The sequence below is a fragment of the Nannochloropsis gaditana genome, assembly GCF_000240725.1.
Source record: "Nannochloropsis gaditana CCMP526 unplaced genomic scaffold scaffold810, whole genome shotgun sequence".
NCBI classification, from domain to species: Eukaryota; class Eustigmatophyceae; order Eustigmatales; family Monodopsidaceae; genus Microchloropsis; species Microchloropsis gaditana.
The window spans coordinates 1-12493 of record NW_005803143.1 but is presented as its reverse complement, the minus strand read 5'-3'; the positions used below and the strand labels follow the sequence as shown (position 1 = coordinate 12493).

The following is a 12493-nucleotide window of genomic DNA, read 5'->3' as shown; positions in this document are numbered from 1 at the left end:
CTCCCTCCCTCCCTCCCTCCCTCCCTCCCTCCCTCCCTCCCCAACCCCCTTCCTTTCCGGCCGCTCTCTCCCCGCCCGTGGTCTCTTCCTCCTTTCCTCCTCCGTCTTTCTCAGGCCCGCCCGCCCCACGCGAGGTGGTTGTGCGCGCATGCCGTCATTATGACGGAATGAGGGGAAAAACTCCGATAAACCCCGGGACGCGGGGAGAAAGGCACGAAATCCTACCCGGAGAATGCGTCGGTCCCCTTCGACCCGCGCTTCTCCTCCTCTGCTCCCACTCGCCACCAGAGTCGTTAGGGAAGCAGCTTTTATATTCCCGACACGACTGCTGCTGACACGCAAGAAGTAAAGAGGGTCTGTCCTTCCTGTGCACTCCTCGTGCTCGTCCTCCGTCTGCCTTGTCCACATGGCCCCCACCTTCCCTCCCTCCCCCTCCTCCCCTCCCTCGTCCTCCACCAGGCCCCCTCCTCCCCTCCCTCTTCCTCCACCAGTCCCCCTCCTTCCCTCCCTCTTCCTCCAACAGTCCTCCCTCCTTCCCTCCCTCTTCCTCCAACACGTCCCCCTCCTTCCCTCCCTCTTCCTCCAACAGTCCCCCTCCTTCCCTCCCTCTTCCTCCAACAGTCCCCCTCCTTCCCTCCCTCTTACTCGACCAGACCCCTTTCCGCCAAGCCCGTCAAGATCTCGTCGCCAGTCGGCATGCGGCCCATGGCCAACTTCGAGAAGATGAGGTGCGGAATCCATGCTTCGTCCTCCTCCCCTTCCTCCCTCCCTCCCTCCCTCCCCTCCTCTTCCGGGGGAAGAGGGGAGGGCTCGTAGTACGTGACTTCAAAGGCGCCGGTTGCGGAGAGCGAGGTAACCAGTGTGTTCCCAAGGAGGACCACGGCCAACGTCTGGAGCTGAGGGAGGGAGGGAGGGAGGGAGAGAAGGAGGGCATAAGGCATCAGAGTGAGTGGAGCAGGAGATGCCGGGGGCCGTCGAAATAGGAGGAAGAGGGGAGGAAGGAGGGAGGAAGGGAGGGAGGGAAGGAGGGAGGGAGGAAATGGCAACCACTGGTTCAATGAGGGTTATAATGAAAGGGTAGCCAGTCAGGCAAGCCATCAAGATCGTTCCGGTCTTAATGTAAAAAGAAATCCAGACGGTGTTTCTCGTACCTTGTTCGACAAGAGTGCCTCTAACCATGCCGGCGTCGGCGTCACCCCCGCCGCCCGAAAAAGGGGCCGCCCGGCAATCATGAGGAGGACGGCCGTCAGCTGTCCGTAGCCCATGACCGAGACAAGAAATTGCGCGAATGGAGGCGGGGGATAGTTTTCTCCGTGGATGAGGGAGGAGCGCTCCAGGTGGCGGGAGGTGGCAGGCTCGGAGGTGGAGGGAGGATGGGGGTCGAGGGAAGGCAAGTGATGCCGGAGGAATTTGGAAAGCTGCAAAAAATTCCCCCGCATGCCTGGGAGTGACCATGTAATGCCGTTTTATAAGGATTACTTTGGTAAGAAAATGAAGACGATATACAAATACGGCGCAATTTGCGGGAATGCATAAATGTTATCCCTGAAGGTGCCCGAACCTCACCAGTCCTCACCTCAGCTGGTGCAGTATTGCACGACGATTCGCGGGTGTGGTTGAAGCGGATGTTTCTTTTTGGCGCCTTCGAACGTCCATGTCGAAAAGACATAGGATTTTGTGTCTTGCGAGGATGTTTGTGCGCGTGCGGCATGGAGTGGAGCCTCCGGTAAAATCTCGACAGAGGAAGAACCAGAGTCCCCAAGGGGAGGTGCGGAATTCGTCGCATCTTTCCGTCCGTTGCTGGGTTCCGACGTTCCGTCGCGCGCGTAGAGGAGCATCGCGTAGGCAAGAAAGAGGACGAATAGCGGCCAGCCGCCTAGATTGTTAGCGGGTCCCGGCATGTTTTGCGCTCGGTCGTTATTCGCGACTCGGGCTTCACTTTGTTCGGAGAGGGGGCCGCGACGGTCCTGCCCCGCATTTTCGGCTTCCCTGCCATCGACCTCCACCATGCCGCCACCAATGACGAGAGTGTACCTGTTTATGTACGCGCTAGCTTGAAATAGGACACAGAACACCGGGGCTAGAAGGCAAAGACTCCGGGAACTCGCAGAGCTCGAGATAACAGTTTCTCTCTTGCCGGTCATGAGGACAAGCTCCGTGCTTCTTGGTACAGCGCACAAAGCGATGCATACAACGCAAAAGGTACCTGCACGTTCTCCCCATACAGCACGGAGACGCACATTGGCGCTCTCCGTCCATGTTTTTAATGGCAGCATAATTGATCCTGATCAGGACAAGGGGGAAAGGATCGGAACGGGGGCGGCGAGACTGGAGGAGACGATGACTATTCCTGTGGGAAGTTGATGCGAGCAACATTCAATTGAGTTGCCATGTGCAAGGCTTCCTGCCTGAAGCTTTGCTTGTAGAGCTTTGTTTTCCAACGGGTATTGCCATGCTTAGATGCTTGTTTTCGATGGCTGTCATCGCGTTTTCTAAACGGTAAGTGTCGCAGTATAGTAAGCACTATCATCGTCTAGGCAACTTTTACCCGCCCTCACGTTTAGGTCCGAGTGGGGAGTATTTTCTAGAACTTTACAATGAATTCAAAATTTGACAACACACACTCGATGTTCTCTCTTTCCTTTAAAGATTACGTCACGCAGGCTTTCATTAGTGAAACGGAGGAGCACGTGCGTCGGGCACCGCGAGTCTCTCCCTGCGCTTCCACATCTCTGCACTTCAATTTGGATTTCAAATCCTTTACACTTCTTCCCGTCATTCTCTGTGCGTTTACGAATTAAATTTTGTCTGGCGTGATACACATTGACAGTGTGGAAAGAATGTCTTGGTTCTTCTCTCGTGGTCGCGAGCCCTCCCCGACAATTACGGAAGGAGAGCAACGAGAAACCCGTCACGACATTCGGGGACCGCCTGACTCGGATGCCCTGGTCAGTCTCGAGGAAGGGCATGCCTCGTCCGCGGCTCTGCCGCCCCCCTCGCCTTTGGCCCCTGGCGCTTCCACGGTGCCAACGAGTCAGGCATCCACCATTCCTAGGCCGGATGGGCCGCCGACGGCGGGAGAACGGGCGGACATCACGTCCTGGCAGGAGAAGAACCGTAAGAGTCGAAATGTGACGGAATATGTGGAGGGCGGCCGACGGAGTGAAGGCTATTACCAGCACCCCAACCGCCAACGCCACCATGACCGTCCTCGTCGTAATTCCTGGGGGGATGTCCGAGGGCAGCCACCACATCTACACTCGCACAAGCACAAGCACCCACGGGAGGACTCGCAAACGACCAGCTCCGGGGCCAGTGGAGGCGGGGAAGGCGGCGGTTCGGGGGACGGAATGGGGCCGTCGATAGGGAGCACGGGGAGTTTGAGCACCTTGGGCAAGATCGGGCGGCATGTCTCCCAGTCGTTTCAAATGTCCTTGGACATCGTTAAGACCCATCTGGGGGAAGAGCTCGTCTTTTGCCAGGTGTGTCGGGAGTATGAACGCGTGAGCAAGACCTACCGGCTGGGGGCGTGTGGCCATCGGTATTGCCGGGGGTGTTTTACGTCGTATTTGGAGTGTAAAATTTCCGAAGGCCAGATCCACCCCACCTGCTTCTACAGCGAGGAAAACGGGAGAACAGGGCGAGAGGGAAGAAGGTATAGGACCATCCCACGCCCCTGTGCGACGCCGGTTCTCGAGAGCGATATGTATACCCTGGTGTGCCCGGAGACCTGGTTGAAGTACGAGCGGTTTAAATTTCAAAAAGCCCACCGTAACGCCCGCATGTGTCCGTTTTGCGACTCGGCGGAGCTGGGGGACGCGGAGCAGCCGGCGATGACCTGCAGCAAATGTGGGAAACAGTTTTGCTACTTCCATGCCTCAGCGCATCCGAACAAGTCGTGCACAGAGTACGAGCAATTGACGCACGAGGAGACCCTGAGGAACCAAGCGATGATCAGCACGATTGCTAAGGTGGGAGGGAGGGCGAATGAGAGGGGGCCTTGGGCGTGGGCGTGCTAATGTCTGGGCGGGTCCTGGAAAGAGGGAATAACGCGGTCGGTACCAAAGGTCTCAGTCGCGCCAGGACGGCCTTGTATTGCCATTCTTCATACCCTTTCTCTCCCTCCCTCCTTCCCTCCGTCCTTCCCTCCTTCCCTCCTTCCCTCCTTCCCTTGCACAGCCGTGCCCGGGTTGCGGGAACCCGGTGGAGAAATCGGGGGGATGCAACCAGATGGCGTGCGTGTGGTGTGGGCAAAACTGGTGCTGGCTGTGCGGGAAACTGGTCGACAATGGTACCTTTCCGGACCATTTCCAGGTAGGGATCGCGGGGAGGAGGGAGGGAGGGAGGGAGGAAGGGAGGAAGGGAGGAAGGGCAGCTCGGGATCTAATAGTTGCTGGCAAACATGGCCTAGGAGGGGCATGTTCCACTCCGCCCACTCGTTCAACCCTCCCTCCCTCCCTCCCTCCCTCCCTCCCTCCCCCCTGCCTTCCCTCCTGCCCTTCTTCCCTCCCGCAGTGGTGGAATGTGATCGGCGGCTGCCCGAACATGCAGATGCAGGAGGATTTGGAACCTCCTCCACCGTCGCACATCCGCCTCGTCAAATTTCTGTCCATTCTGCAATTGATTTTTATCGGCCCGGCGGCCTTCGTGATTGGCACGGGCTTGTACATCGCCTGCTTCCCTTGCTTTCTCTTCAAATGCGTGGGGGTGATCGGGCAGGGGGATGACGAGCGGGAGAACGAAGAGGGGGGACGGCAGCTTCGGGCGCACTACACGGGCTGCATTTCCTTCTGGGGCAACACATTGGTGGCATTTTTGCTGATTCCATTTTTTGTGGCCATGCTCCTCCTCTTCTTTTTGCTCACTTTCTTCCAAGTCTTGTGCTCCAGCGTGCACAGTCGCTTCGGGATTTGTTGTGGGATGGAGAAAGGGTGGGAGGGAGGTGGAGAAAGGGGGGAAAGAGGGCAGGGACGAAGGGAGGGGACACGGCCCCACGGTGAGGAAGCAGAGGGGGGGGCTCTTGCCACCCCCCCGCCGTCAACGGTAGAGGCGGCGGCTGCCGCGATCAATGTGTTTGCGGCCATGACCCACAGCTTTAGTGTAGGAGGTGGAGGGGCCGGGGGAGGGGGAGGTGCCGGGGCTATGAATCGTGCCCATTCGAGTGCTGTCGCCGGCCGAAGTCTGGTCAAGAGCAAGGAGAAGGTGGGTGCCGTGGAGGCGCGGGAGCTGACGGCAGGCAAAGAAGGCGGAGGGGTGGCGACTGCACGGGCGTTGGCCGCACCGGAGGTTCAGGACATGACACGGGTGCGTCCTGCCGAACGAGGAGGAAGGGAAGAGAGCCTGGAAATGTGAAGGGGGAGAGGGGATGGGGGCCGTGAGACGAGGATGCGCCAGAGCAGCTGGTACAAAAACTGATGACGCAGCTCAATACGGTTGAACGCGGGCATTAACTTGGTGAGTTGCGCCATTCAGAAGCGGTTTACCCGTGAGCGAGGCAGGAACATGTGAAGCAGGCACATCGAATCCCAGGCACGATATGCCGGCGTTTTTGTCTACTGAAAGAAGCAAAAAATTAAACGACTGTGACGGATATTAGTGCCGTCCATATTGAAGCTTCAGGTCTTTCTTTTCTGTCATTGCACTTCGCTTGGGCCAGAAGGCTGTGCTCGCTTTAACACGGTATTCAACATGTACTTCTTCCGAAATAAGAGGAAATGTGACTTGTCTTCTTGTAAAAATTGAATGAGCCAGAAATGGGAGTTCCAGTACAGCTCTTTGCTGTTTTATGATGGGATCTTCAATGTTACGTACAGGTCCTTTTTTTTTGTCTCAATGGACATAAACGTTTCAGGAGTACTGAAAATTGACGAGAGATTAAATCCATACTTTTGAATTGTCAATCCCTCCGATTGTCAAGTTTCAGCACTCAGGAAACCAAAATATTTGACCTTCACGCTCACTCAGGGAAAGAAAAGGTAATTAACACTCACGGTCAATAACATTATCGTGCAGTCAAAGCCATGGCCCATGTCCACAAGGACGTCGCGGCCTCTTGAACCTCCTGCCTCGAGCAGCTTTCGCGCCATTTTTATGGGTGGCACCTGCCATGCCCCTGTCTTGCATGCCTGTCGCAAACTAACACACATTTTACGTCTATATGTTCCAGGATGGGGATAGCTCAAGGAAGCAGAGGCTCTTTGTCGAAGCGATGGCTTTTGGATGGTTTGCTGTATTTTTTCCTACTACTTCCCGCCCCCATCTTCTGCTTTGTTCCTTCCATCCTCAGCGGGTTTCGACACACTGCGGCCGACCTCTCTTCTTCCTCACCCGTACGCCGTCTATCAACTGTCTTACATGCAACGTCGACCTTGGAAGTACGAAGACGCGAAGGAAATTTTGATCTGGAGCTCTTTTCACCGGCTAAAGTGAACCTTTTCCTCCGCATCATCCGTCGCCGCGAAGATGGTTACCACGAGCTGGCATCCCTCTTCCAAACTGTGGCATTTGGAGACACACTTCTCCTCAAAGTCCTGCCTGCCATTGCCGTGCAAGATGAATTCTCCTCCTCTTATACCTCACTTGTCACGGACCAGAGCAATTTGGTCCTCAGGGCCCTTGATCTTTTCCGAGAGAAGACCGGCAAGACCCAGCGCTTCGAAGTTTACCTCGAAAAACGCACTCCCGTCCAAGCAGGCCTAGGCGGGGGTTCCAGCAACGCTGCCACCACTTTATTCGCGGCCAACCAATTGTTGGGTACCCCGGCGACGGACGAGGAGCTGATCGAGTGGTCCAAAGAGCTGGGGTCTGACATCACCTTCTTCCTCTCGAAAGGCACAGCCTATTGCACTGGCCGGGGTGAGCTTCTAGAACCCGTGCCCCCCCTTCCCTCCAGCATTAAGCTTTACGTCGTCAAACCGCCCGTGGGTCTCTCCACCCCCGCCGTCTTCAAGGCGTTGGACCTGGATGCTCTAAATGGGGAGGACCCTCGGGATCTCTTGGCGGCCTTTACGCAGCACTTGAGTCGTGGCGAGCTAGGCCCTGCCTCCATGTACATCAATGACCTGGAGCCTCCGGCTTTTCAGTGTGTGCCTCGTCTCAAAGCCATCAAAGAAGCATTGTTGGCCCGAGGGTTTGACTGTGTGATGATGTCTGGGAGCGGCACCGCCATTTTTGCCATGGCCCCTGCCCCTTCCTCCCTCCCTTCCTCGGCCGGTTTATCTTTCGATGCGGCAGCGTTTGCGCGGGAAATGGAGGTGGACATATGGGCCACGACCTTCACGAACCGACCGTCGGATGACCCCAAGGCCTGGTACCCAAATCCTCACGCGTAGAACGGGAAGGAGGGAGGGTCGGTGATAGAAAATGCGAACAAGCAACTGACTGACGTACATGCAAAAAGCAGATGGCTCCGAGTTTGCTTGCGTCACTTCTTCCATTTCCCTTCGATCCCCTTAGCGACGGGTTTCCTCCATTCTTCACAAGCTTTATCCCGCATCCCCCTTTTTCATGATTTGAACGTAAGTGTCGTGGTTTGTTTTGGGGGTTGCGAAGCCCGAATAGCCCATGTGGCTACGCTCCCTACAATCTTCTCCCCTTTCATACTGCCAATCTTCTCAAACCCTCGTTGCCCCTTCTCTCATATCCAGTTGGACAATGTGGTGATACGACGCGTGGAAAGTGCTTGGTTCTTATGATCCTTCTTGTCCCTCCCGATCCTTTTCTCCCCTTCTTCCGATCTGTATTCAGGCCATACATTAGGCTGTAATATACCCTTAGATTATTTAAACGTCAATTTTTACCACTCTTGCAAGAGGCATCATTCCCCCATATCGCATCAGGCATCCGAGTTCAAGTATCCCACCCAACCCCAGAGATGCAAGGCACGAAACGCTCCCTTTCCTCCCTCCAAGGCGCCAGACCAACTCCTCCTCTTTCGTTGCATAGTCACCGTGACCCCAGCCCGTCGTGTTACTCATCCGTTTATTTGAAAAAATCTTTGATGCCTCCAAAGATGCCCCGGGCATGATCGATCCCGTCGTCCAAGGCCGACTCTGCCTTCTTGGCAGAAGCCTTCCATTCCGACTTGGCATGTTTCGCCTGATCCGCGAGCCGGTTTGCCTCCTTCTCGGCCCTTTCGGCCGCGGCGTGCGCCCTCTTCTTCTGTTCCTCTACCTTGGCCCGGGTGCGGTCGGCGGCGGACTGGGGGGAAAAGAGAAAGAAGGAGGATAAAGGAAAGAGGAAGGGAACGAGGAAATTAAATACGGTGCATGGTCTTGCTACGTTATGTATTGGAAGAAACCAGAAAGCAGCAGGCTGGCTCGCGCAGAACGAGGCCGGGACAGGGAACGGCGGAGGGGTAGGGGAGCCTGTGTCACGTCGATTTCCCACCTCCCTGAAGGGAGGGGCACCGCACAATGCACGGCCATGCGTAACTCTCACGCTGTATTCCCACATCTCAGATCGCCTGCCAGCCCTGTTATCAAAACATGCCGGTGCACATGTACGTATCCTTGTCATGCCCTGTGCACGCACGCGGGATCACGATTCTAACCTTGGCGTCGGCCTTCATCTTCTCTGCACTTGCCTTGGCCTCATCCGCCATTTGTTGTGCTTTGGCCTACAAACATCAGTAAGGGATCGAGAGAGAAAGAAAGCAAAAGAAAAGTGGGACGCGCGGTCTTCCAAGGCCAAGAAAGCAAAGACTGGACCACAGGCAAACACGAGCAGAATCTATGATGGGGCAAGGTCCAACTTCAACAATCGATCCATGAAAAATTACACGCAGGATACTTTGGTCGATGCCATGCAATCATCAAGACGAGGCCTGACAAGTCCGACAAACCGCGTCTTCAAGAGCAGGATAAGGGCGAAATAGGGGACTTCAGGCAGCGCTCCTACCTTGGCCTCGGCCTTCGTCTTCTCTGCCTTGACCTTGGCGTCTGCTGCGTACTTTTTGGCTTTTGTCTGATGGGTATCGAGTCGGAGGGGGAAAGGAAGGGAGTGAACGTGAGCAACGAGAGTGACGAATCTTCGCCAGCGCTATATGGCACAAAGCCTGTGATCTACTGCAATCATTAAAGTCTTGCCCAGGATATTTGTCACCATCGTCTTGTCTCTACTGATTGTTTGGCATCAGGGTCCACATTTTTCGTTGGCTCGGTCGTTTGGACGCATCCGTCCCCCTTCGACGGACTTCAACGTCACCCCTCTTCCCCCATCATTACCTCCGCATCCGTCTGCGCTTTCTTTAGCCTGGCATCAGTCTCGTCAATCTTGTTTTTCGTCCTGTCGGAAGCAGAGTCTACCGCCTTGGAGGCTCTATCAATGGCCTAAAGAAAGCAGTCGCGGAAGGGTGGGAGAATCAGCAAGAGGGCAGATCTTCAATTTGCCATCAGGTTCGACGTCGATGGCATCGCACGATGGACCTTATTCTTTCGCTCGAGACCACATATCTTACCTCATCGCCACTCTTCGTCCACGACGAGATTTTGGAGTCGAGTTTCTCAAAGAAACCGCCTCCACGGATGTTCAAGAGAGAATTGCTAGTACAGGTGTTGATGTTGGCCGCGATGCCGGCAACAGACACCACGAGCAAAGTGGCCACGGTTCCAAAGGACGCAAAAGAACGCATGGTCGTGAGAGGGTTAAGCGCGAAGGATTCTGTGTCCACGAGTCGGATGAAAATGAGAATGTGGATCAAAGTTGTATGTTCTATTCTTTCCGGTGGTATTTCGAGTCATAAAATATTTTTCTTCTCTCTCGCTACTTGAAGAAGAACCGACTGTGCACGCGCAATACTGTCACCAAATATGGCCCCAGGGGTACTTCCAGCAAAAATGTTCTCAAAGAATTGCCCCCATAAATCCATACACCATAAAATAATCACACAGTTTCTTGAAGCAGCTGGGAGGGGGGCCTGGAGCCATGTCAAAAATAAGACGGACACAACGAGATGGTCGCCGGCAGTTGACACGTTTGGCTACCTCTATCGTTCTCATCGTTTCTGCCTGCCCTGCCGTCATCACGGACGCGACCCGGGCCACCCTGTCGTTTTCCATCCTTCCTCGCCTCTTTGCACGACGTGCAGGCAGCAGCAATGGATTGCATCCTCTCTCTTCCCCTTCCTCCGCGACCCCCACCACCACTAGCCTGCCTGCAACTGAAATCAATGCTCCTTTCCCCCCCCCTTCGGAATTTCCAACCTCTGAGCTAGGCTTTTCCTTCAGTCCTGCAGGCTTACTTTTCCCCTATCACCTGGGTGTCGCGTCTGTGCTTCGGGAAAAGCGTTTGATTACCGATCAAGTCCCCCTGGGAGGCTCGAGTGCCGGTGCCCTTGTGGCGGTTTTGATTGGCTCAGATATTTCGATGAAAAAAGCTCTCGATGCGTGCCACACCATCAACAACCAATGGAGCGGGGCCATGTCTTTCACCGGAGTCATAACAGAAAATTTGTTCAACTTCGATTTTGGTGGGGGAGCAGCCGACTCGCATGAAGAGGCAGTGGCGGCGGCCTTGGCAGCAGGGGTGACGCTCCCTCCCTCCCTCCCTCCTTCCTACTCGACAAGGTTGACGAACATCAACGGTCGTCGCACCCTCAAAGCCTTATTGGAGGAGGTACTGGACCAGGTCCTTCCCCCAGACGCCCACGAGCGTTTGAACGCGCGGCCGGGGAAGGTAGGACGGGAGGGAGTCCAAGGGCCTTCTCCTCCTTCACATCCTTCTTCCCTAACCACACCTGCGGCGATCCTTCACATCTTTCTTCCCTAACCATCGCCCGCAATGATCCTCCTCTTTTTATCTTTCCCCCGCTCCCCGCCAGGTGACGGTCGGTGTCACGAACTTGGGCTGGTCAGGTTTTCGCGCCAATTTTTTCCTTCGGCCCCGGGCAATTTCCTCCTTTGCCTCCCGCGCCGACCTGATCGAAGTCCTCCTTGCCTCCTGCAACGTCCCCGTCCTCTTTGCCGGGTATCCTTCGCTGCCCTGCCGGGGCCTCCCGTCCATCGACGGCTACTTTAGCGTGCCTGCCCACCGGTTCGGCTGCCCTTACCTTGCGGGCGCTGCCCGTACCATTTTGGTCTCACCCTTCCCGGCGACAGCTGTCATGCGGGGCCCGGGGCCCACGGCGGAGGAGGAGGGTGGAAGGGAGTGGTTGAGTCCGGAGGTGGAGGAGGGATGGGGGGGAGGGAGGGAGGAAGGGGATGCGGGAGCTGTTGCGCGACGCGTGGTCGGTGAATGGGAGGGAGGTGGTGGAGCGGTATTACGAGTTAGGAAGGAGGGATGCACAGGCATGGGTGGATAAGAGCGAGTACATGAGGCGGAAGCTTAAAGGAGGGGGGGGCTTGATGATCCCTTTCTTGTGATGAGAGGGGGAAGGAAGGAGAGAGGGAGGGAGAGAGGGGAGGAATGGCAGCGATGGTGCGATGGCCAAAACTGTGACAACTGCGGTAAATCATTGTAACATCATCGAAGGCTCGACTGTATCCAATCAATACTGTACGCGTGGTAAAATCAAAACGCAAAGACCAACAATTAAAGGAGGCCTCGTGGGAAGGACTGGCTCCTGAGGAAGTGGCTCTCCGTTTCTTGCCCGTACCTCCTGCCTGCCATCCGTCCGGAATCTCGTTCGGGGGGGGGCCGGGCGGGTCCTGTGGACTTCATGGAATGTCCGCCACCGCAACACGTTTTCTTCCCGGGCATTTGCCATCGCAAAACCTTCCATTTCTAGAAGGTTTTCCCCACGGATCCCCCCCGGTGACAGCCGGGGCCCCGACGTTGTTCCTTTCCTTGCCCTTGTCCCTTCGATGTTCTCACCCGTCCATCCCAATGCCGCGACAATATCCCCTTCCACCCGCTACTTGAACCGCGTATCGTGGCCTCGCGAACCAGGGGAGGGCGTATTCCCCCCTCCGCCAGCTCGCGGACCGCCATACCCTCGATCTCCTCCCCCCCTCCCTCCCCCTCTTCCTCCCCCCCTTCCTGCCCCCCTTCCTCCCCCTCGACCTCCCTCACCTTTCCACCATTGACCCTCACCACCACCTTCCCTGCCACCCCCCACGCTTCCTCCCTTCCCTCCCCGCCCTCCTTCCCTTCCTCCTCCACCGCGCGGACCTCCCCCCTCCTCTCCTTCCTCCCTCCCTCCCTCCCTCTCCCCCTCCAGCTCGCGCAAGGCCCGCCTAAACTCCCTCTCTCGCTCCGGTCTGAACACGCCCTTCTCATCATACATCCTCTTTGCCCGCACCCCGTTCCCCTCCCGCCTTCCCCCCCGCCCTCCCTCCCACTCGGGGACGAAAACCCGGCCCTTGACCAAGGCTGCCGCGGAGAAATGGAAGACGTGCTTGTCCCCTTCGTACACAGGCCCCAGCAATGCTTGCACCGGATACACGTGGTCGGGCACACATTCTGCCAGTTCCTCCTCCTCCTCCTCCTCCCCCGTCTTCCTCCCCCCCTCCCCCCCTTCCCTTCCTCCCTCCCCTCCCTCCCCTCCGCCACTTTC

At 56.5% G+C, this 12493-nt stretch overlaps 5 protein-coding genes across 5 annotated transcripts; 3 read left to right on the top strand and 2 right to left on the bottom strand.

The window, feature by feature from the left end:
• Positions 1-641: 641 nt before the first annotated feature.
• On the bottom strand, positions 642-1656 carry NGA_0458100 (selenoprotein t; the record flags this gene model as incomplete). Its single annotated transcript, XM_005853610.1, has 3 exons — positions 642-896; positions 1152-1250; positions 1651-1656. The coding sequence occupies 3 exons, from the start codon at positions 1654-1656 to the stop codon at positions 642-644; spliced, it is 360 nt and encodes a 119-aa protein (XP_005853672.1).
• Positions 1657-3201: 1545 nt separating this feature from the next.
• NGA_0458300 (ring-finger-containing e3 ubiquitin) lies at positions 3202-4806 on the top strand (the record flags this gene model as incomplete). Its single annotated transcript, XM_005853612.1, has 4 exons — positions 3202-3216; positions 3246-3971; positions 4180-4314; positions 4516-4806. Coding segments are annotated over 4 exons (1167 nt in total), but the record flags the coding sequence as incomplete, so codon positions are not given.
• Positions 4807-5082: 276 nt separating this feature from the next.
• On the top strand, positions 5083-7331 carry ISPE (4-diphosphocytidyl-2-C-methyl-D-erythritol kinase; the record flags this gene model as incomplete). Its single annotated transcript, XM_005853613.1, has 3 exons — positions 5083-5304; positions 6287-6374; positions 6427-7331. The coding sequence occupies 3 exons, from the start codon at positions 5083-5085 to the stop codon at positions 7329-7331; spliced, it is 1215 nt and encodes a 404-aa protein (XP_005853675.1).
• Positions 7332-8479: 1148 nt separating this feature from the next.
• Positions 8480-9664, bottom strand: NGA_0125002 (uncharacterized protein; the record flags this gene model as incomplete). Its single annotated transcript, XM_005853609.1, has 4 exons — positions 9458-9664; positions 9225-9329; positions 8899-8964; positions 8480-8617 (listed from the first exon to the last, which is right to left on the bottom strand). Exons 1-4 carry the CDS (start codon positions 9629-9631, stop codon positions 8480-8482), a joined length of 483 nt encoding a protein of 160 aa, XP_005853671.1. The 5' UTR covers positions 9632-9664.
• A 216-nt stretch (positions 9665-9880) lies between these two features.
• Positions 9881-11299, top strand: NGA_0458200 (patatin-like phospholipase domain-containing protein; the record flags this gene model as incomplete). Its single annotated transcript, XM_005853611.1, has 2 exons — positions 9881-10674; positions 10820-11299. The coding sequence occupies exons 1-2, from the start codon at positions 9925-9927 to the stop codon at positions 11297-11299; spliced, it is 1230 nt and encodes a 409-aa protein (XP_005853673.1). The 5' UTR covers positions 9881-9924.
• Positions 11300-12493: the final 1194 nt, after the last annotated feature.